At 42.1% G+C, this 24,940-nt stretch overlaps 1 protein-coding gene across 1 annotated transcript; it reads right to left on the reverse strand.

Moving 5' to 3' along the window:
- On the reverse strand, window positions 1-24,763 carry ubap2l (ubiquitin associated protein 2-like). Its single transcript, XM_018685051.2, is given in 32 exon segments — window positions 1-1,757; window positions 2,674-2,868; window positions 3,051-3,118; window positions 5,300-5,425; window positions 6,734-6,839; window positions 7,005-7,222; window positions 7,647-7,728; window positions 7,835-7,888; window positions 8,002-8,090; window positions 8,947-9,280; window positions 9,558-9,624; window positions 9,771-9,969; window positions 10,060-10,099; window positions 10,739-10,859; window positions 11,108-11,280; window positions 11,632-11,972; window positions 12,171-12,369; window positions 12,611-12,700; window positions 12,702-12,792; window positions 13,395-13,480; window positions 13,598-13,644; window positions 13,749-13,808; window positions 14,150-14,231; window positions 14,233-14,257; window positions 15,064-15,108; window positions 18,027-18,072; window positions 18,221-18,322; window positions 19,581-19,755; window positions 20,823-20,933; window positions 22,196-22,273; window positions 23,112-23,249; window positions 24,642-24,763. Coding segments are annotated over 31 exon segments (3,642 nt in total). The 5' UTR covers window positions 23,208-23,249; window positions 24,642-24,763; the 3' UTR covers window positions 1-1,661.
- Between the last annotated feature and the right edge of the window lie 177 nt (window positions 24,764-24,940).

Genomic DNA, 24,940 nt, shown 5'->3' on the forward strand with positions numbered 1-24,940 from the left:
TGCTGTGTTTGGAGTTTAATTTGGTACTGCTGATCCCCTGGAGTCTGTTAGATAACTCAAGCCTATAACAGAAACCAACCCTAAAGCCTCTGAGTCAGATGGTTTCAGATGTGTTAAACACTTAATGGCACAAGCTTCTTTTTACAGTGTATGTCAATTAACCAGCCTCAGCCCGCTTTCAGCAACACACACACAAACACTGGAAGATGCTGCTGCTGTATTTACAAGCCACATGAGAAACAAATATAGTTTCTTAAAAGACATTCACATCCAAAATGATGAAAATGTCTTTTTCTTGTTTATTTACTTAATATTTATATATTTTTACAAAATAAAAAAAAATATATGAAACAAAAAGCTAACAAGTCTGCAAGGATTTGAGAAGGAAAAGGAGAAAGCCATCGAACAAACAGGGACTACAGTACTTGTGTTTTTTTTATATATGTACAAGACAAGTTTATCCATTTAAATTTTTTTTTTTAAAACGCACAGTACAAAAAGAAAAAAAATAAATCACTGACAAAAAAAACCCATAGTACAATTCTGTCCATCAGTATTCAATGCTGCAGTTTTCCTTACAATGACAGGGGGACAGGTGGTGGAGCAGGGAGGAGGTGGGGGGGCCTCAAAACCAAACAAAAAACACACTGGAAGGCAGACTGGGTGTGTATTGGCCTTGGAAATCATTCTCAACATCTCTTGCAGAATTAGGGTGCGACCTTTATGCAACATATTATTTATAATTCATGGGAACAGTTACTGTACAAGTGTTGGATAATGAAAAATCCTGTGCTAGGCAAAAAACAAAGCACAGTACACAACCACGGCCCCTGTGTGTACAAACATGCACGCAGTCACATGACAAACACACTTTCCTCACAGTCCAAGCCAGTGAGCTCGCTTATATGTCTTTATATATAATATATCTATATTTGGTAAAAAATAAACTTCACAACTCTACCAGTTTAGAGAATTGTTTCTTCAAACTTAAAATGACATAAAAATGAAAAAAAAAAACAAACAAACAAAAAAACATTTAACAGCAATTAATCAAACTACTGCGTTTGGATTTTTTGTGTGTGGGAGGGAAGAATTTCCACCAAAATTAAGGAGTGGGGAGTTGAGGGTGAGAAATACAAAACCAGCCTGTCCCCCCACCTTCAGATATTACTTCATTCCTCCCCACCAGCAAGAAAAAAAAGGGGAGAAAAGACAAAAAAGAAAAAAAAAAAAAGCACAGGAAACGTTCATTCTTTTAGAAAACAGTTCTATGTTACATACAAGTGAAAGAAAAAGGGGTAGGCCGGGCGGGGCGGGGTGGGGGCGGTTTAACATGATACAAATTCCCAACACTCAATATTTCACCTCTTTATCGGTGTATTTCTATAACCATTTAAGCTCCAATCTCCCCTCTCTTCTAAGCCCCTCCTGTCCCTCCCACTCATCCATGCATCATTACAGTGCTCGTTCTCTCGGCACAGCACCTCCTCTGACCACACTGGTCAGAGCTGCAGGAGTGCTGGGCCAAGAGACTGGGGAGGGAAATCTCTGCAGGAGGAAGAGGGAATTTATATGTGGAGACTGTTTGCGGAAGGAGTGATGAGCCCCCTCCTCGCCTCTGTCGACCGTGAGGGGTGGGGAAGGGGCCCTGATGCCGGATGTTAGTTTGCCCCCCAGTTGTAGCTGTTGTATGCAGACTTGTTGATCTGAGACTTCTGCTGAATGGAGGCGTTCTGGCTGCGCTGTCCAGTGCCGCTCTGTGGAGAGAAGAGAGTTCAGTGAGCTGTCATGTCATGCTGTGTGTTTACTCAAATACTGTGCAGCTTCATGACATGAACATATATACACTTTTATCTGCCAAGGACAATTTTAAATGGTACTTGTCAAATAAATATACACCAACATACTGTATGCTTACACTGACACCTGCACGTCAGTCGTTATTATCCAGAACCAGTCTCATCTGTTGTTTTAACCTGAATTTAAAGGAGTAACCTGCTAGATATTCTGCATATATTTGGTGCATTAGTTCTTCCTATGTAATAATGTTTATCTGTATTTTATGTTCATTTTGTATTCAGTTTGTTAGTGAATGTTTATCTTGAAAATAAAAGCAACACTGGCATGTGACACTGGGTGTTACATTTGGATAATCATGCAGAAACTTTCACACCTAACCGGTTTTGTTTAGTTCAAACTACTGGTGTGTTTGTCTGGTTAGTGCAGTTCATTTGGTGTGGTGCAAAACTCCAGGTGTGGAGTAAAGTTTTCACCGCTTGTGACTCTGATTCGATCAGGGTAAAATCTTCATAACCACAATCTGACCAGCCCACGTTACCATGGTAACTAAATGATTTATATAAACACAGTTTGTACGGATCAATTGTAAGACTGCTTCCTGACAGGTCACAAACAGCAGATGGATTAAGGAGTAGTTTAGTTTCTGAATTTATGCTAAAACTACACATGATCTCTTTAAGCAGTCTTGGTCCAGTTGCTCAGTCTGCACCGAAGTTCGAACGGATGGCCTTTTCACCAGCCCAAATGACCTGTACTCAACAGGCAGCTGCACCAGAAGACAACAGTTTATTTGGTCCAGACCGACTGCACTGAACTACAGGTCTGAAAGTGACCTGCATCAACAGACAAACACAATATAACCATGTACACTACCTGTCCGTCCTGCTGCAGGTGGTGGTGCAGAATTTGAGAATGGGGTTGTTGATGCGGTGCCAGGATGTGCATGAAAGGGGCCGGGGCGTAGCCAGCGGCAGCCGGGGGGTTGATGGGTCCCCCGCTCCCTAAAGCCGAGGGCAGGCTGAACGAAGCTGCCGGCGTGCCGGCGTGGAAACCCTGCTTCTCAAATGACTGCAGGATGAAATGAGACAAAGAACAGATGTGACATTTTTGCTCGATTCAAACTATATTTGGTCAGAGACCGCCTAAAATAAAACAGATTTTTATTTAATTATGCCAGATGCATGGAGGATTAAAAAGTCCTTTCCTGTGAGGAAGGAGTATTTATTTAAACATTCATGTTCTGTAATTACCTGCGTCTTTGTGTAAACAGACCCTGAAATATCTGGTACCCCCGTGTTGCTTGATGTCACAGAGACTCCTGCAGAAACAGAGGAAACAGGAGACAAACTTAGTCCAAAAACTGGTAAACTGAACATGTGAAAGGGACTAGAGGACTTAAACCATGACCAGCCACATGGTTGTAAAATGATTCAACCAGAATAACTGCTATATGGTGTATTAACAACAGGGAATATAATATCTAAAAAGCTATGGACTATTTAGATTTGTCTGAACTCTTTCTTCAATTCAAGAATCTGAGGAAAAAATCTTTTCACTTAAAAAACAAAAAGAGAATCCTGGGAAATATCTGGTATGAATATCTATGTCAGCATAAGTTCATAGATGATTTCAACAGAATTTCCCTTTGATGAGGACAGCAGAGAGAGACCAGGTGAGGGGGTGAAGAGGGATGAGGTGAACCAGAAGAGGGATGAGAGAGGTTGGTGTAGCAGTGCATCAGTTCCAGTCAGCCACAGTGGTTCAAGTCTGACTGTATCTGGTGGTTACTGCTCCGGTTGTTCTGGCACACACTGACCCCCTGTATCGCCATGGAGTCGCTGAACAGGGTCAACTGGTGTGCAAAACAAGACAGACTCTGGACAGAAAAGACTCATATTTTCAAAACTTGATTTCAGTGGCATTTTCATGTCAAAATGTTAACACCTTTAAGTCCCTAAAAGACAGATTTAAAATGTGTAACTTTCCAAGTGTTAGGACTGAATATGTGGCCAAATCATACCTGCAATTCTTCTACTTCTAGCAAGTGCACTATTGCAGCTGTTGAGCAGAATGAGCAGTTTATTCTCCACATACAGTCAGGACTGTAATTAATTACATGAATTTAGTTATCGATTAATATGATGATTCTTTTCCTAAAATAATCACTGGTCTATAAAATCTCAAGAAATAGTTAAAAAAAAAAAAAAAACAAAACATCACAAGTTATCATATCTAAACTGTTTGTTTTAACTGATCAACAGGCCAAAACACCATAGGTATTCAGCTGGCTACTAGACTGAGAAGCCTGGCAAATATTCATGTTTAAAAGCTGGAACCAGTACATTATCCAAATTGTGACTGATTTTCTGTCAGTCAACTAAACGATTAACCATTTTAACTCTGCAAGTATTTCTCTGTGCTTTTTGAAACTATCTTTAGGCACAATTGGTTTTGACAGCCTCTGTCTAAAACTCTTGTAACTGGCAAGATCAATGCAAATGAAGAACCCGCTGATGAGGGTTGAGGGCAGCACGGTCTGTCAGACATGTTTTCTGCTCCATACAATCACAAGGCAGACATCAGCATCACTTTGAGGGTTTCAAAGTCACCAATAAAAATCTATGGACACTATAACGCAAAATAATGAAGGGACTGTGCCTAAAGACCACAAAAACACTGCATTAGTGGAAATACTCCAAGTTGGTGCCATTTCATTCCATCGTCTTACTTGGGTACACAATCTCAGAATCTCATGAAAATTGTCATGGAAACACCACAGTATAACACTCCAGGTATCAGAGCAGGAATACTGATGATCAAACCCTCGAGCACATCTTTACAAGGCAAATTTGTTTTCATTCTGGTACCCCGGGGTGTGAGTGGTAGAGTGCAGCCGCTTTTGATGAAGCTCTTAAAACTGAATATTCACACCACTGCTCCTGTTCTGTAAATTATAGCTTTATTTTGTAGACATTACATTGCCCTCGCCTGGCCTGTAAACCTACTTCACCCACAGGACGAAAACTTGTTACTCTGGAGACGGACACACCAGCAATGACAACATGAGTGAAGAGCAAGCAACACAGAGGGAAAATGGGACAGCATCATCCGGAGTAACTCATCATCAGTTTATGGCAGCTACAGCCCCTGTGAGTGGTCACATTTTCATCTATAAGCCTGACAATTAAGCAACATAGCTGTCTACAACATAAAAACCAGACTGGAGTAATGATGAGTTACCCTGGAAGACAATAGGTAACAGACAGAATGGCAGACAAGGCTTGTGAGAGAGGCAGGCTGCATTGGACTGTCTAAAAGCGTATGTAGTGACCGGGTCTTCCCACAGGCACAGCTCATCAGCAATGAGGCAAAGGAACGAGAGCAAAGAAGGGGGGAAGAAGGATGGTTGGTGACACAAGGAGGAAGACGGGAGGGACAGGGTTGTTGTTTTTTTTTTTTCCTTTTTTTTTTTTTTAATTTGGCATGTGGCGGCACTCACCGACTCCAGGCCCGGTGACAGAGCTGGCTGGCTTGTTTTGTGCAGAAGCGGCAGCGGCCACGGCAGTGCCGTATCCGCCCTTACAGAAATCCCCACTCCCTGAAGCCTGGCCCACATCCTCATAGCCTGCAACAGTCAGACACACAGCCGCAGCCCACAGCGTTAGACACACCAGGCAGGGGGAGGCAGACCTGCCTCAAGTAGCATTTGCAAATAATTCATAGCGTTTGTTTGAAACTGTGTACCGCATGGACAGGTTTGACCAAACTTTGACAGTACAGATAGTGTCAAGTCCTGCAGGAAACACGCCGTACAAGCATCAATCTTTTGCTGTAATGATCTGAACTTTGACACCAACTGCATTGTCCTGTGTGGCAAAGCCTGCCCATCCAGCACAGCAAGCAGGTCAGATTCAACGCTAACCATCATTTGCAAATACTATTTGACCCAAGTCTGAGGGGAGGAGGTGGGGGGGAGGAGTGAGGGGGCAGGCAGGGTGTGTGTGTGTGGGAGGGGAGGGTGGTGGGGTTGGAGAGTGAGCTTGAGTTGGGTGATGGCAGAAAGCAGCAGATGGTGCAGCTTAGAACAAAAAGGTGTCGCACATGTGACCAAAAGGTGGATACTGAGTGATGAATTAAAAGTAAAATACAGCATCACTGAAAAAGAAAATAAAGGATATAAGGTGATGGAGTAGATACCAGAAGGGTACTGCTGAAAGAATATGGGCTCAAAGAAGTCATATTAGGGATTATGGGAAGATGATGGGTGCTCAATTGTTGATGTGTTTATGAGGAACGTGTGTGCAGGAGATGGGGTGCATGGTGAAGCCCTTGGGCAAATGCCATGTTCTGAAATGAGCAAAGCAAGCCATGGAAGACAGCAGGAGACCGATAATCTAACCCCTCTGTTATTTAAACTGGTACAGCCAGGTACCATTGACCAAGCCCCTCTTCTCTTTTCCATTTGGTTTAAATGGCAGTCCCATTTATTTTATCATGAGAAGCCATTTAATAAAAGTGGCAGACGTCATTATAAAACAGCTGAATTGTTGAGGCATGTTCCTCGTGTGTGCAGGCAGTGAAGACTGTGTACAAGGTGCACGTGGACACATCTAAACCTGAGCATTAATCATGCTCACGGTCAATTTGAAGACATTTTGCTTTAGCTTTGATGTCAACAAGCTCAAGGGAGACTCAACAGACAAGAATGTTATATGATCCATTAACAACCATCCTGACACAAATGCCTTTACACAAGCATCATGTTTATGCTTGCAGATGCTGCAGAGCTCAAATGAAATATGCACTCCACACCAATGAGAAATCAATGGGCTCATTGTGAGAGTCAGCACAGAGCTATTGGTATGCAAGTGTACAGAGCAGGACCTGCATGACCTCTCTAAACATGCCATTTCAATGTGGTTTAGTGCCTCACCAGTGCTGTATCCATGGGAACCGTAGCCACTAGCCTGCTGGAAAGGTGTGGCTGATGCATTGACGCCGACATTCACACCGTGCTGCTTTGACGAGGTAGGAGCCACCTGGACGTGGACAAAATGTGGTATGTAACTTCATTGTGTCACAGGGCCATGGAGGTAAACACAATATTTGGACTGTTGTCTGAGAGCCACCACAGGGTGGGAGCAGGAACAGTAATGGAATCCAACTTAGTTAGTAAACTTGTGAAAAGTCTAAAGTTTTCTTACCGGAAACACAGCAGGTCCGTACTGGAAGGTATTGGGCAGGCCTGGCATGCCAGTGTAGTATGGGAGGCTCGTGTAGCTGTAGCCAGGCGGCAGCGCCGGGTTGAGGAAGGTCTGCTGTGTGGTGTGATGTGTCTGGGTCTGGTTCTGTTGTGTCTGAGCTAATGTGGTGGCTGGAGCAGGGGATGATGCATCACCTCGACCAAACTTTGATAAGTCACCTGCATGGGAAAAGACAGATTGGGAAATTACTAAAAGATACCAAAATAAAGAGAGAAGGTGAGAGCAAGAAAATTGTCATATCTCATGTACACAAAGGACATAAAGAAGAATGGAGAGTTAGGTGCCTTAGCTAGCAGGATATTGAACCATTTATGAACTGAATCAAGCATTATTAGCTCATCTTAGCTAAGCTAGGTTCACTCATTGTCATCTTGTCACACTCGGGTTTCAATCAATAATTACAAAAAACTTTCAATGAGCTCAATACTGTGCTACATTTTAGTCAGAATTCTCATGTAAAATTTGTTCATCATCAACTCTTTCTTCTTCAAGTTAGAATATAAACCTTCTTCAGTGTGCAGTGAACTGCTGAAGAAACACAATAATGTAAACTTTTCTTTTAAGTGTTACTGAATGGCTCACCAGAATAAGGGTTACTCGTCAGACTGCCCTCTCTGCCAGTCAGTGCTGTTGTGGGAGTTGCAAAGGGGATGCTGTAATAATCCTGAAGAGATAAAAAATATTTTTTTAAATTAAATAAAAATCCAGACCATGAAGTAATGAAATACAACTTGTGCATTATGTCTTTATTGCAGCAGTGGAACACTTACCAGCGGTATTCTTGTCTGCAGCATCTGTAGGTCATCATAGCCGTACACCTGAGGCTAAGAAATGTGCCAGAAAATGGTTACCTACTATTTCAATAATTCATCACAAACAAAATCTGTTAAGGCTTAGAGATGGCATTAAGGTTGTTAGGACTTTGCCATGAACTTACAGGGTAGGCGTGCAGTAGTCCCGGGGCCATGATGTATGGGTTGGGCAGTAGTGGGGGCACTCCGGGTGGCAGGTTTGGAGGTGCTTTCCCTGTGTGCACAAGATGATGTAAAATACTTAGAATGTATTGATTTTCTCTACAAGCCAGTGCTACAAAAATCAGTAAACAACACAGAAGCTGCACGATCAGTCATTAAAACCTATACCTACTACAGTCTCAGGTAGATGACGATTCTGACAACTTTTCATTTCTGTTGCATCAAACCTATGCGCTATTAGTTCCTGCCTAAGCTGCGTCAATAAATGACAAGACTGCATTACACCACATAACTGTGCACCAGCAGAGGGAGCAGAGAGGGAAAACAACCAACATGTGTGAAACTGAGAGAAAAAAGAAAACGCTTCAGAGAACAAGCAAACTGAGAGCAAGATGAGTCACTATCATGGAAACCCCGCCAGTGATGCTGAGGAAATGGAAACCTATTTATCTAACACCATTGTGCTCTTATCAAATAAAGAATCACAGTGTATTATATCCTTTTCAACTCTGAGACAACAATCTCAGTCAAAAACACAGTTTTCAAGAAATCTTTTTGCTGCAGTAACACCACAAACATATAGAATTGGCTGTGACAACCCAAAAAAATACAATAAAATGAGACAATCAAAACAACAGAAGCTTTTTGGGAAAACCCTGCCACTTGACCACACAATCAACAATAACAGTTACACAGTTATGCGTCTCCATAACTCCAATAAGCACAAATTAGAGAGCCATGGCTTAAATGTATAGTTAACACAAACACTGAGCAAAATGAGCGAGTTAAGCTCTACTCTACGCCCTCCTACAACTATTTGAGTATACAGAGCACAGAGAACATTTAAGCAGCAACCTATAGTGAGGCAGAGGATATTTCCCACTGTTGTGCTTGTGTTTACACCTAACCTGAGGATGCTGCAGAGCTGCGCGTAGATGAGGAAGTAGCCGAAGAGGGAATGGTTGAAGCCGTCGTAGAGACCGAAACTGTGGTGGCTGCTGCAGCTGGGGCGCCCATGGAGGCAGTGTTGAGGCCCATGGCCAGACTGCTGACGGGGCCAAGGCCGGAAGGAGCCGAAACTGTGGCAGAGCCCACCGAGGAGGCCTGAGGGGCGCCGAGGGACACCTGTGCCGCAGCAGCCGCGGAGGAAGAGGAGGAGGGGACTGATGAAGACGCCACGGCTGACACGGAGGAAGGAAAGGAGGAGGAGTGCAGGCTTGAGTCACCGTCTACGCTGGGATGCTGCGAGACGGAGGGAGTGAAAGACAAAGAGGCAGTCAGGATTGATGAGATTACATTTCCATTAGGGTGAATGGACATCTGTGTCCGTCTGCCATCACAGGAAATTCAGCTTTTAAAGATGCTCACAGAGATGGAAGGACTCACTCCTGCATAAGCATGTAACACAGCCATGCTTTCTGTCTGGTTAAAAAAATAATTAACATATGTGGTATTACATTAGATGATCCACATGAGAAGTTCTGGTACTAATACAAACATAAACATATAAAGAACTAACCAGTAAGCTTGAGTTGGATGTCCGGACTGAGGATGGAGCAAGGCTGTTCTGTTGTGATGGGTGAGAGCTGTAAAAATGACAAGAAGGATCAGAGCATGTTTCTCCCATCACTAAATTACACCACTTGATACTTGAGCTCACCAAGAGGTCATTCTGTAAGCATTAGTTCATTTCCTAAAACATGATGTGTGTGTTACTTCAGCTGTATCTCACTTGTTGTGCTGAGGAGGGGGAATGGTGCTTGGAGGCAGGTCTTCACTGTGCCCAAGAGCGCTAAGGGATGTCTGATTGGATGTGGCCAACAAGGAGGCAGGGCCCGAGCCGCTGTCCGTCAAAGTGCCCATGCTGGAGACAGATGCCGGCGTGACTGAATCAGAGGCTGGCTTGACTGATACTGCAGAGCCTGCTGCAGCTGAGGAGAGAAGAGTGATCAGGGAAAAAAATGTCTCAGAAAATTTCAACAATGCTTGTAAGAAAAAAAGCTCTGTAAACAGACGCTTACCTTCCACAGATTGCGTTGCTTGTATTGAATTGAAGCCATTCTGTAAAACCAACAATGAAGGTGAGCTCACAGGTTTCTATGGAAACAGGCCATTGATAAGAAGTTGAAGGGCGTTGAGCTCTTGGAAACAGTCACCAAGAAGCTTGTTTGATATGCAGAGTGTTTTAACTACAGGTCAGGTTTGAAACCAGTAGCGCATTACAATGAGCACAACCCAATAAAACAAAAGAGCTGGAACAATGAGGGGGTAGAGTAACACCATCTGTACAGTGCATGCAGATTATTAAGAACACCTGCTCCTTTTTGCCATTTTAACACTTGAGTTCAAGTAATCAAATGAGTTTAGCAATGAAGATGGAGTCAAGGTGTTGACCCCAACTAAAAAAAAGGAACTTTGAGACAAATTAAACATCCATCCCTACAAAAAGGGGTGATGGGATTTATGTGGAGGTCTGTATATTTACGTTTTAAAGAGGCAATCTTCAAAGTTACACCAGAACCAAAACCAGAGCCTTTCACTAGTACTGTGCTCTAGAAGACCACACGGGAGTTAAGCATGTTGTCCATCCTGGCCTTCCCCTAAGCACTACACGAACACGGTGGTATTAAATGTTCAATCAGCTAATGTGGTGGCTGGAACCATCAGTTCAAGTGAAAAAGAGGAAGTCTTTGGTCTTACCTTGGGCTGCATATCCTTCTGAGGGGAGGAGGAGACTGAAGGAGGGTAGCGCCGTGCCTGAGGTGCTCTCTGATCATACAGGTCCATCTGGCTGGAGTTGGAGAGAGCTGGAGTCGACTCACTGCAGAATGCAATGGTAGTAACAGGACCAAGTTTGACTGTGTTCTTAGGGAACATCCAGTGGTTCTGACTTAAAAATAACTATTAAAATTTTAACAGGAGCTTTTAAAAACTAGAGCTTTAGAACTATAAAATATATTATCTGATGTAGGAGGTGGTTAATATGCTGCTTTTCCTCCTCAAAAATACTCACATTAACATCTGTGCATGGTCTAACATTCGCAAAGGTGTATTTCTGGTTGTACTAACCTGCTGGGGCTTGTGTAGAGACTGTTCTGAACTTGGTTGGCTGGTGTCGTGGTGGAAGGGGTGGACTCATACTCTGGTAGAACTGGTTCTGACCCAAACTGCAGCGCTCCAAACTGAAGATTGAGGCCCGAGATGTCTGTTGAGCAAGGCATCTCCACTGCCATTGCTGGAATCTGAGAAAGAGAATGGGGGAGAGAATTTTTTTTCCAGTTGGCCCAAATACTCAGTCTGTTCCAAGCATTCTTTCTTAAAACCTGGGTCCAAGGACCAAAGGTTTATTTTCACACACAAGACATCCGATCATACATATCATATCACTGCCACAATAAAGAAAGCAAAAGCAGTCATGACAGGATGACTTGCATATCCAACAAGGTGAATTTTTTCCTTTAGGAGGTGGTTCAAAAGTCACTTTCACCAGATTTGCCTCATGTGGGTCTATATATACATTTCTGAGGCAGCAGTTGAAGACTGTCCATCTTGAATTTTTGAAAAAAATATTGTAATTTGAATTTGAATGTTACCTTTGTTGTAATGGATGTCCTCTTCTTCTGTTGTTTGAGTTTGTGTTGCTGCAGAGGCAGTGGACTTGAACCCTGGGCATCTGAAGAGCTTGGAGAAACTTGCTGACCTAGAGAAGGGACTGCTGCCATTTTGGGAAGAGAGGAAGCAGGCGGAGGCGCCACATGGGGTGAGGATGTTGTTTGTTGGGGTAAGGAAGAAGACGAGGAGACAGAGGAGGAAGGAGGCAGGCCTTTGTCCTGCAGGAAAACATCCAACATGGACGAGGTTGAGGTGGCGGCCTGGTACGGCTGCCGCTTCGTAAAGGGCGTATGGACTGCTGACTCCGGCTGAGTCTTCATATCTGGATGATGAAGGAGAGTGGAAAATTAGGATAAAAAACCCTGAGAGCAGTTCAGATTGTCCTACACTGAAAAAAGTAAGGATGTACATGATTAAATATAATATATACAGCATCCATTATCCTTCCGCAAGGGGACTGAACAAGTGTTTCAACAGAGGTATATAGTTTAACAGTAATTACAGTAGGATGTCATCTCACCATATTGTCCCAGTGAGGTGGCACTGGTGTCCCAGGATGAAGGGGCTGTGTTGGGAGGTCCTGTCTGGGAGTGCTGGGCTGCCAGCTGGGCCAGTGCCTGGGCTGTTTTATACTGCTCCAGGAACTGAGAGCCAGTGGTCCCTGTGCTACCTCCTTTAGGGTCCCCCACATCCCCAAAGCCTTTGCTCAGCATGCTGACCTGCAATGTTGGTAGATTAAGAAACACTGTTATCGTAAAAATGCAAATGCTGCTGCTACATTGGCGTAATTACAACATGTCAGTTGCTCTATCTTTTTCCAGGTGTGGTTGGGAAGTAGTTGAGTTATCAAGCTTAAGAAAATATTTAGCATCCATAAGCAAACTTTAGGGGCTAGAATGTACAGTATGTACACACACAATTCAATTAAAAGACACTACAGTCTTCTTTTTTATTGCTCACCATGCTGTGCTGGGTGTAAGGGGTGCTGGAGGATGTTTGGGAGAGTGGCACCCCTTGCTTGGAATTGCTGAAAACCAGTGATTGGGACAAGGGAGGGAGGCTGGGTGGCCTCCATGGGGGGGTTTTCTGTCTCTGAGGAGGAGGATGGGGGAGTCTTCCCCAGGAGCACCGCAAGGTCAATCCTATATCAAGGAAGAAAATTAGTTATGGCGAGTGGATATTTAAAAAGTGATTGTGTTGACTGCATCTTAACTACAAAAGTAACTACAATTGTTTTAGGGATGCAAATACTGGTCATTTTCATTATCAAGTCATCTACAGATTATTTTCTCAAATAACCATTTTGGTTATAAAACAACAGAAAGTAGACATATTCAAGCTCAGGTGACATCTTCATATTGCTTGTTCTCCCCAAACTACAGTCCACAACATGACAATACCCCATTTACTACAGTGCAAGACAGGTAAACGCAGCAAATGTCCCTCACCAACCAGCTTGAGTCATTCAATATTCCTCTATTCTCAATTTTCTCTAGGTCTTCAAAATTCAACGGATCCATTAATCAACAGTCATCTTTATATGATTGTCAACTCTTATTGATTGATTAGGTAAACATTTACTCTATAATGAATATTAAAAGTGACTGGCTTGACAAAATCACAGCTCCAGTTGAACAAGTAAGCACTGAAACCATACAAATGTAATTTTTCTCTCAACCAGTTCCTGGAAAAGCAGTTCACTGGAAAGCATGAGTCAGGCTAATAAAGTGCATAAATGACCCACCTCTGTCCTTTGGTAATGGTAACATTCTCTTGAGGCAGAGGCATGGACGCCACACTGGAAGCTGTGAATATCTTGGTCTCTGTAAGCTGCAGAGGAAGGATGGAAGAAGTTAAAGTTGATAACTTCTGACCCCCCCCAAAGAAGTGCTCACATAATCCTATATTTACAGGATTTTGCATGAGGTTGAGCCCAGAAACACTCACCTCCTCATTCCACTCCTCAGTGCCCCACTCTTCTGTCCTCCAGGTACCTATGAGTCAAAGAAAAATCATTCAATACCACTGTGATGGGCAAAGAGAGCTTCAAACAGAATAAGGAATGCGTAAAAACAAGATAAGCGAAAGAAAGGTTTACCAGGAGCAGAGTCAAACTTGGGTGGGTAAGTTGTTCCCTCTCCTGCAGAGTATTCCAACCCTGGAGACAAAGACAGAGGGGAGGAGATCAAAGTTGAATGTAATGGAAAGAGATGATTATCCTTTATTCACCTAGGCACAGACATCTGGACATAAAGATCTGGAGGGAATACAGTATGTCAGGGATATTTATAAACAGTTTGCACGGCTGATGAGGGCAGCTTCTACGTCCAGTATCAAAAGCAAATGTCCTCTGAACGCAAGTGAACCTTCCTTTCATCTTCACCGGAGCTCCTTTGGGATGCCAAACATGATTTTTCCAATTGTTTGGATGGTAAGCAGATGCTTCATTGATAAGATTAACTTCTCTTATTGGAGGATGACCTCTTTAAATTAACTTACTAGCTCCCTCCTCCAGCTCCATGCTTCCCGTGTTGTTCCAGGTGCTGCCCCCTCCATAGTTTTCTTCTGTCTGGGCTGGCTCCTGCATAGTCAGCAGGGTTGAATGTTCTGGGAAAGACAGTGAAAAAAAAAAACAAAACACCAACAACAACAAAAAGAGTTGAGTTGAGAATCAAGCATATGTACTGACCATTTCAAAAAACATTAGCAACAGCTGGGAGCTCACACACAAAAATCTGGGGTTCATTTTTTATCTTACAAACTATAGGTCAAAGTTTAGAAAAAGCTAAGCAGAAGCAAATCTGCTTAGTGGTTTAAACCACTACTGATTTTGTTGGTTTTCAGTGCTTCAGTACTGTTCTGAATTAAATCCCCAACATCACAGTTATTATCATTAGGGTTTTTATTACTTAATAGAGGTTGTAGTAGGAAGACAGGAGGAGGAGACGACATGAGACTGAAGTGAAACCAGTGCTGTCTTTGTACAGTGAAGACATGCAAATGAGGAGCAGTAGACATCTAAATATGTTTTTTGTTGTTCCTCAGCAACTCATTCCTGATACTGCATGTCTTTCCTTAATTTGACACACATGTGTATGACTGAAAAATTACAGCTGGTGCAACCTAGCAACATGATGAAGTACAACACTTTTCTTTTGAGTAAAGCCAAGCCACGCAGCTTTCATTATTTTTCTAGGATCCTTCCTATTCGAATCTGAGGGCATTTATGGCTCAGATGTAACATCACATTTCAGGCAGGTCATATTTAATTCATATCCTATTATTAGAATAAGGAGTAATACTTTCTGTTTTGGTACTCTCTCTCTAGTGTTACATCATCCCAGTTTTATGACACTCAAATGTCTCCCTGAAGAAAACAAGAATAACAGACACACCAGAGGCGATGCACTCACCTCTCACCTCCTGCAATATCATATCTGGGCCCCTTATCAATCTGGCTTTAGAGGAAAAATAATGGCAACAATTACAAGAAGCACAACAAAATAGAAGATAAAGCTTTTGTTTTTCAGACCACAATCCAGAGCAGCAGCGTAAGCAAAATGCCTTTAATCTATCTGTGCCAGTACTGTAACAAACGCCCCTCAGTAACTCTACAATGCAAGGCAAGCCAATGTGCTTTTAGTCATGGTGGGTCAATACACAACTCTAAAGAAACCCAACTCACAAGAAGTATACATAATGCCCCCACAAAAACAAACTGTTGCTATAAGATAGCAGTGACACATGTGTAAATGTAGTAATCCTTTTCATTAATGCAATCTTTTATTTGGTCTCTTCTTAAAAACAGTAACAGAATGATTTCACTTGCTTGCTATGCAACTATACTTGTTTACAGTGATTTAATACTTGCTTTATCTTTACATAATGATGCATGTACTTTGTGATAAACCTTGACCAGCTTGATATTAAACTGTCCCAAAAATAAAACTGGTTTCCCTTGGTTTCTTCTCTGAAAATTCAGTCAGAGAATTCAAATACAAAGGCTGCTAACAGTTAGCCCAAAGAAACAGCACTGTAGACGAGCCAACAAATGCTGTGGTACAACTGAAAACAACTGGCTGCATAATGAATGGAGCTGTGTTCCCTCGGTCTTAGCAATATCTAGTCACAGCGCTGAACATCTCCTTCTGCAACAGGCAACATCAGGAAAGGATAAGATTGATATATGCAGCCATGTTACATGCTGCAGTTAACGTCAACACCACTCTGGATGCGACATCCACTTTACTGTGTGTGTCACCATCTGAAGGACGGTGACTCAGGATTCAGTTAATACAATTTGATTCACTGATGACAATAATTGGTTTATTAAATATACAAAAGAGTTAGTAGCAGAATTTTGTTTTAATCACCATTATAAAATACGAAGCAAATAGAAATGTTTCTATTACTTCTACTGTGGTACAATACTAAACACTGAAAACGTCCTTAAACAGTGGGGTCAAACTGGGAAACATCCAGCTCTGATTCTTGGAATTCTTGTAACCAGACTGGTTTCTGGTTTCATGTAAATCCATTTTGAATATACCAAAAATATGATTTGGACAGCCTGTGTCAATGTAGCACTAGTGAGGTAGTAATAACTTGGCCCCAAGAAGGTATGCTTGTTGACACAGGTATTGTGATGTCCAACTAGTGTTACCCATCAGTTTAGTCTGAATATTTCCCTCTTCCTCCTATTGGCCACTGAATAAAAGTATATATCTGAGGTTATTGGAAACATGATGTTCTCTGCATGCTCTGAAAAAAGAAAAACAATATAAGCTGCTATATTTGATTGAAAACCAACGCTTGTGTGTAATATTGAATTCATCATCAGTATACCGCCTATCATTCTAGTCGTGTAAGGTTTATACCAACTAGGGAATGAATCTCTCTGATCAGCTTATTTATCAGTAATGAAGTGTGGTACTTGTTTCCCTTGTGAGTTCACAGTATTCATTTGGTTGGCTTCAGTGCATGTTAACATTTCTAAGCAGAATATGTATATGTGAGTTGAATAGTACAAGCTGCCTGAGCATCATCTCGGAGGCACTAGCACAAGGTACTGATGATTATACACACACACACACAGCTTTCCACTATCATCCTATCACACAGTAAAAACCTGACCAAACACCCTATCCGCTTAAAGGCTGCCTCCTTTAAAGCCAAGTGTGCTTCTTTAAGTCACTGTGTTTAAATGACACTGAAGCCAAGCTGTTAAACTGTGTCTGTTAGCAAAGAGAAGCAAAAGTGATCACAGAACTTGTTGTGTGGCATGGGGTGAGGAGGGGATTAGGTAACATGAAAACATCCCAGCTAGCAATCCATGCGACTGCAGGAGGTAAGCTCTCCCAGCTCTCCACACACACAAAAACAAGCTTACTTAGTGCCAGCATGAAACAACATATACAATGATCCTTTGAGACATGCAAGCTAATATCTGGATCCACACTCCACAAATATACTTAAAATCGACATGTTCATAGAATCAGAGAAACGCAAACAATTAAGATCCCTTAAAGACTCATGAGGTTTTGTAACCTTATAGTTATTGTGTGCACCACCACCTGAACAAACGTGTTTTGTCAGCCAAGCACCTCTACCTTCTGAGCCTCTGTGTACAGATATATATTTATGGCACTCTTACAGTAGCTTTGAAGCACACATTCAATACTCGTTTTAGTGAGAGAAAATAACGTTCAGCCTTCTCTTGGGAGGAAGCCACTCAGCCCTCGACCTCCCTGGAGAAAGCCACATTATGTCACATAACTTCAACAGAACCCAAGAGGATTGAAAGATATCTATAGCTGCAGAGTAATATCATATTACACCTGACTGCTTATCATTAGAGGCAGGAAATTTGTTATGACAGCTGAAGTCCTACTGTAATGTTGCCCATTAAATGACAACGAAAAGAATCACAAATGCCACCACAGTTAAAAGAAGTACTTCCTCTGTTATGACACCTGCTAGTCAAGCTGCCAGCATACGCAAGATGCCAGTTCATCAACTGACATGTTATTAACTGCACACACACACAGAAATTGATACACAGAAAAGAAAACATTCAAACTGAATAATGCTACTGCACAAGGCCAGAGAGCAGAGACTGTTAAGTTGGCCAATTGGGTCCCTGTCACCCCTCTATCCAAATTTCACTCAAACATTTCATAAAATGTTTAGATGCCATACACTCTCTGAAGAGAGCTATTCGGCCCACGCTGTTCCATCCCATTGGCTGACGTATGTCCTCCCTCCTTTGGATTAAAGCTAAACAATAGTCTGGGGTCCTGCTCTCTGGTGACCATGGCAACAGGTAAAAGTGGAACAAAAGGCCCTCTGGTTTTAGGCAACGCAGGTGTTCCCTTACCCCATGCCCTGCGCTGAAAATCTGCCTCCTCGCCGTCCAGATACTCCTGAGGAGACAACAAGAGATTAATTCAACTTCTTAATTTAACGACTATCGTCACATGAAAAAATTGTATCATTTTATGTAATAGTACACACCAAGATTGACTGAATACATTTCCTTCACCAGGGAGTCTTATGATTACAGACACTTACCAACAGCCCCTCTTCCTCTGCCTCTTCCCCTTCGGCCTCGCTCTGCACCTCTTCCAGCGACGCCGGCCTTGCTGCCATCCAAGCCATTCTCCTGACCACGAACTTGAGTTTAGGAGAGAGACAATGGCATCAAATAGAGACACTACACAGCATGCTTATGTCGAAACAGTGAACTATATTAAAAACTGTGGTACTGTATGTGAGCCTTAACAGCCCCTCATTCAAAATGAAGATCTCTTGTTGGCTATGATTTACTGTGGCACACTCTCCTCCCTTCAGGACCACAGTTAGGACTACGAAGGGCCTACTGGTGTGCTGCAAATGACTAGATGGTAACATAAGACACATGCAAAGAAACAAATGCTTTAACATAAAAAGCTATTAAACTGGTGACTACAGCTGTGTTGGCAGAGGCAAAACACACAACAGACGCTGGTCTAGCAGACTTTAGCTGCATTGAGTCAGGCGATAATGGAGCTGATCTATGACATGTTGATCTCCACCTTTGAACCAAGATGTGTTGCAATGCTACCCTGAATAATTTAACTTGCTTTCATGCAAATGATGTCATGAAATTGCAATTTTTAAAAGGCTCCCGGTTTTATTCTGTCAGTAATTATGTGGAGCCTATGCAACTTTTATATTCTTAACTTCATCAAACAGGAAGCAGCCAAACTGTTCCCACACGTTTACAAGCTACTTTTCACGCAAACCAAATATTTGCTCTACATGACTTTCATTTTGAAGGTACAAGAAGCAATACAGCCGCATCTGACAAACGACTGTCACTCACAATATGGGTCAGTGTACTGTTTGTTTAGATGAGTGATCTGTGTCAAAATTCACAGGAGAGGAAATGATCATTTGTAAATCGCAGCCATGTATGTCGAAAATTTGATTAAATAGGCCCCTGGTTAGAGATTGATTAACTACTTGTTCACCAAAGATACTTTTTCCCATGGGAGGAGTGTTAAAAGATGGTGCAGTCATATTGACCTGATTAGATGTAGAGTGCTTTATCAGAGCAGTGTGGCAAACTTCAAACTTGTCATTAAGTCACTGAGATAAAATTCCATTCTTGTTGTATAGAAAAGCATACCATACCTGCATCCAAAACTGGTAACATTTACTTCTTGTACAGGCGTCTAACGCATATGAAAATAATTTTTTTGTCTTCTTAAGTGTTAAGTGAATGGAGCTCTCACAGCTAAATTTGGTGAGTCCACAAAGCCAAAAAGCAGTCAAAGTAAAAATAGAAGCAGGAGGAAGAATTAAAGTACATAACTAAAATAGTGCAGAAGAATTTGTCAGGGGAATTAACTGTTTAGATTTAAAAGCTTGACTACAAAATAACACTTACACTCTCGTCCCCTGCTGGCTCCGCGGCCCTTGCGTGGAGCTCCACCCCGACGACGTGCTACATCTTTCTCTCCTCCTTTCTCCCTGTTCTCTTTTCCTTCCTCTCCGGTCTCTGCTTGGCTAGTCTCCTTCTGGCCTGACACACCTTTCTTCTTCCCCACCATTTCCCAAGAGTCCTTTGGAGGAAGGGAAGACAGCACCACAGTGTTAAGTTGGTCTACTGCTAGACTTATTGACTTTATACTGAGTCACTAAGACAGGAAACACTCACTGAAAAAGCGAGGGTCCTTTAACTGTATCTGAAAATCACTGCCATTACACGAAAACCATGTGCCCAGCTACAACATAATCAAAAATAAAGGAAATTTATGTATAAACAGTTTGGATGTTACAGGTTGTCTGATGGTCAGTCAGTATGGCACTGACCTGGGAAAACTGATTGATCATCTGGTGACCCAAATGAGTATTTAAAAAACTGCCTGGTGATCTTTAAGTTTTTCACCAGTTGTTAAGTCTATATCCTGACTACCTTAAATTGCGTGGGCTAGGTATAGCAGCCGCTTCTTAAAATTACAAAGTGAAAACAAAAACAACTTATGTTCCTCTTGTCGGTAATTTTCCAGCAAGCCACATTGAACCACTCCCATTTCTTTCTCCAAGTCTTTCTCCACTAAGCCTGGATCTTGACAATCGAAGTAGCTGACAAACCCTTATCAGGTCTGTTTAATGTGCTGCACATTTCCACTCTTTTCTGGATCCAACTACCCCTCTTGTCCTACTGGATTACACATAAATGAAAAACTTATAAAGTTATAAAACTACTGTATAACTCTGAGGGCTCATTTAGGGCTCATTCACTGCAATTTTCAAGAGCTGATCATACATGAAATGATTCAGTTAATTACTGTGTTCATCTCCTGTTAGGTATGAAAGTAACAGATCTGAGAAAGGATTCTTAGGTCAGTGAAAACATACTATGGGTATGCAGAAGTGACATACTGACCAAAAGGGGAAGTACAGAAAATCTGTTTACACTAGACCTCTCTACATACCTTTTTACCTTTATATGCAGCTTTGTCTTCAATAAGAAAACACTGTCTCTGTCCACATTCATCCCATACCTTCACTGTAGCAGTACTCATACAATGTAAACTGTTCATTTGTTATCTAACCTAGAGTAGCCCTGATTTCTCCAGAACCTGGCCCTGACAGCACTAAGCCCTCACACAAAGCCAATACTCACAGTGTCTGGGCTACCCTCCAGCAACACGTTAATGGCTCTGTTGACATCCCCGTTGCAATCGTGCAGCGCGATCATAGACTCATCCTGGTCTTTGCCTGTGATGTCAATCAGCTGTAAAAAAGGAGTGACATGATGAGACACAGACGTGACCCCTGGCTGACACTACTGGCATCTCATTTATAAAGAGGATCTTCTGCATATAATTTGTAACTGTAGGAAACAGTATTGTCCCTAGGCTGACAGTATTGAGGGGCAGGGCTTGTGGGAGAGCTGCTTGTGCTCTGGCTACCTTCCCTGCGATCATCAGCAGCTGTTAACATCCTTGTCACAGTCACTAGATACTGATATTTTGGCCTGACTTTCAGATGTGTAGACATCTGTCCAGGGGGGTTATGACAAATGGTAGGGGAAACACTGGGAAATATGTTTAAAAAAAAAAAAGTGTAACTCTAGAAAAAAAATGTTAATTTCAGTTGCAGTTCAGAGTTGAGAGCACAGGATTAGCTACAGAACAGCACACAAGAATTTGGCATCTTGGTAAGGACACTGCAGTTGCTTGAGCACAAGGCTCATTTTCCATTAAGACTACGACACCATGACATCTTTCACTTTCTCCAAAATTATTACACATCAAGTATGCAAGAGACTTTATCAAAGGTCCTGATGACCTGTTTACAGAGCATTATGACCTTAAATGACATTTTAGGTTATTTTCTTTTTGACTTAATCATTAATGCGGGTAGACCACACTGTACTTAATGTCAGATTTTGTATGATGACACTGAAAATGAATGTAAAGCCACGTGGGTAGAATCAAGGTGTTACCTGATTTGAGTATAGATAAACTAGTGAATGACGGAGCTGAACTAGAGCAGTTCACTCATTTGTCAACAGTATGAAATGGCAGAGATTAATGATAGTGGGATGGCACCTCAGATTTTTGACCACCGAACACAAACACATAAATGCATAAATGGATTGAAAAGCCCCTTTCCTTTGCCCCCTCTTCATACCTTAAGTAGAAATTGAGGAACATACCTAAAAAAATACACAGGCCAAGCATTCTTCCCCACTAGTATGATAGCTAATTAACATATGTTAAAACTATTCACAGTACATTGTGATTTTAATATAGTCCTTTCTTGAGACTGATATGATTCGGGCAGTCTACCATCATCACAGCCTTAATATTATGCATTGAATGCTGTGTCACTGACTTTCTCTGCTTGATGACATCTGACACACAAAGTATAAAATAAGAGACACACAGCTGCACAGAAGAACAAAACAGTGCTATTTTCAAGTGAGCAAGAAAACCTAAACAGGAGAATATGGATGAATTGAGACAACAGGATGCTGTTCAATCTGCTCACCTGTTTGACCTTCTCTTCAAAGTCTGCATCATTGTGATCTGAAATCATCTGCGCAAGTCGGATCTGCTCTGCGGTAGCCTGTTCCAAGAAAAGTGAAAAATCCCACATAGGTGTCAACAAACAGAGGCACAGACTTTGCCTTTTGTAGAGACAGAAAGGACAAACTTGTATTTATCCATTTACTCAATCTCTAGATCTACATCTAAAGTAATCATAACAAATAAATTATAACTACTTTGATTACAGTGTTATCTTATGCTGAAAAAACACTTTTCCTTGCTATTGTGTCATGGCTGTGTGTGCACTTTAGGCTTACTCATCTTAACACTACATTCGCATTAGCATCTTTGTATTTGTTTTCAGTTTTTATTTTGTACGTTGTTGCACTAAAAGAACACAACTTCGTTTCCCTGTATAAATGATATTGTATGTGGAAAATAAACACTACTTTAAACACTTAACCTATCAGAACCAAATATCTTGCAGACATGAAACTTAGATGACCTACATCATAACTGTGATGTTTTGTGATGGTAGCTGGACAACTTAGGTCAGTGACTGAGTTGCTCAGTGTAGCTCAGATTGCAGCTGTAATCCTAAACCTTAAAATCAGGGATTCTTCTCCCGATTGTCAAAATATGGTGTCCTGATTATCCTGTAGTACTTCTCTACAAGGCTGTAACTGGCATCTTTTTCACCATCCCTTACAGAGCATAGTATGTTGAGCCTTGCATATAATCAATTTAAGTTACATTAATGAATACTGTCCCAATTGTTGGTGTATTCAACTTTATACCCAGAAACTTTGCATCCAACAAAAACAAGTAACATTTAGTAATACTTGATTTGACTACACTCAACCCTGGTGCAAATCATTTTGCATCTGGGCAGTGTTGACAGGTGAGAGTGAGGGTACCTGAGGCCTCTGCTTGTGCTGTGTCTGGCTCTGTGTCTGGCCCTGTGTCTGCTCCCAGCTGCCCCGGGCTCGGTTCCCGCCCATGGACGTCATCATTTACAGTATATACAAATAACAGTATTTACAAAGGAATAACACCTAAAGAGAGAGAGACAGAAGAGAGGCATTAGGGATGTGTGACTATGACCCACTTGTGCCATGTAAATGTCTGGTACACTTGAATACTACTTCCTCAAACTGCCCGGTAGCTTATTGCCGGGGGGGGGGCTGCTCAGAGGTATCAAGAGGACACCATCAGCATTGTTTCCCAGACGTCTGGAAGACGTTGACAAAGGATGTTTTTCAGCCCCCTTCTAGAACAATGTCTCAAACCAAAGCTAGCCGCGGGTTTGACCCGGGAAGCTGTAGTGCCACGGTACACTGGGTGTTGTTGCACGCCAGGCTTACAACTGCAGTACGTTGGTTAACTTATTTACCTCCTCTCCAGATCATGATGCAACACTTTCTACATCAAAATAGCCCTGGTGGTGTTACGTTAACCTATATTTTGAAACGGCTAAATATGATCACACAGCCCATGATAGATAAGATTTACACAGAAGTGAGCATCAAATAAGAAGACACAAACACACAGTTAGGTCAGTCAACTACATCTCTGCTCATCAGCAAACTGTTAACCTTGCTATCGACAGCTACTCCTTAATCTTGCATACGTTACGTAAAACCCTGTTTGGACTAGCCCACAAACAAGCCTAAAGCCAGGCCCCGTCGAAGATATCTAATTCCACTAGCCAGCCACATGGCCAAACCGCTAGCCAACTGGCTAATTCTCGAGGGGAAAGCAGCCAGCTTTCAAGTCTTGGTGGGCTTCCGCTTCTGACGGCTTCACCTCATGGCGACTACGAGGCTAACTTTAACAGCCGCTAGCTGACTAGCTAACTAAGTGCCGATAACGGGGTGTACAGCGTTGAGTTGTTAGCATTAGCTGACTTGGCTTGATAGCCAACACGTTAATTAGCTAATCAACAACTGGCGAGCAATGAAGCTTTCATGTTCGACCGGACAAACCAAAAAACGCCCATGCCACTCCGTTGCCACCAGTTGTCTGCTAGCTACTGTTAGCCATGCTAACTCCACGAACTAACGTCGTTTCACATAGCTAGGAAACGTTAGCTATTTAGCTCCTATAGCAAAGCAGCAGCTTCATAAACTGCACCACCACTCTGCAACACTCCCAATCAGTCTAGCCCAGGTGTAATCTGATGGCCGGGCTCTCGACATAGAAAATACCGAGGCTAATGGCAGGCCTGCAGGCCCCTAAAATGAAAATAAATAACAGGCGATACTGACCAGAAACCCGGCTCAATATTAGACACTGCTACACAACCGACCGACAAGTGGTCTCGTTGTCGACCTTCTAGTCGGATTTAGGACAGGATATAATTCCTGAACCCCGAGTTGATACAACTAAGTTCAGAAAATATAACGAGCCGACTCGCTCACACAATAAGCGAGAGACTGTGAATTTACCTGTTTCTTTTCCACTCTGACACCACGGAGAGCTGCGTCACGTGGTTTTACACAGCGCTTCGAGGAAACTGGACCCACAACATGTGATCACTCACCAATACAGTTTAATATCGTCAACGCACTCAGGATATGTCAGTGGTGGGGATGCACAGCACAGATAATAAAAAAGTCAGACAAACAGTGAGGGATAGTAAATTAATAATATTAAATATGCTAATTATATATGTATGTATGTATATAAAATACCATTTACAAGACTGTAAATTAATTAACAAATAAATACCATGCTTTATCTACTC

The sequence above is a fragment of the Lates calcarifer genome, linkage group LG3 (assembly GCF_001640805.2).
Source record: "Lates calcarifer isolate ASB-BC8 linkage group LG3, TLL_Latcal_v3, whole genome shotgun sequence".
NCBI lineage: Eukaryota > Metazoa > Chordata > Actinopteri > Centropomidae > Lates > Lates calcarifer.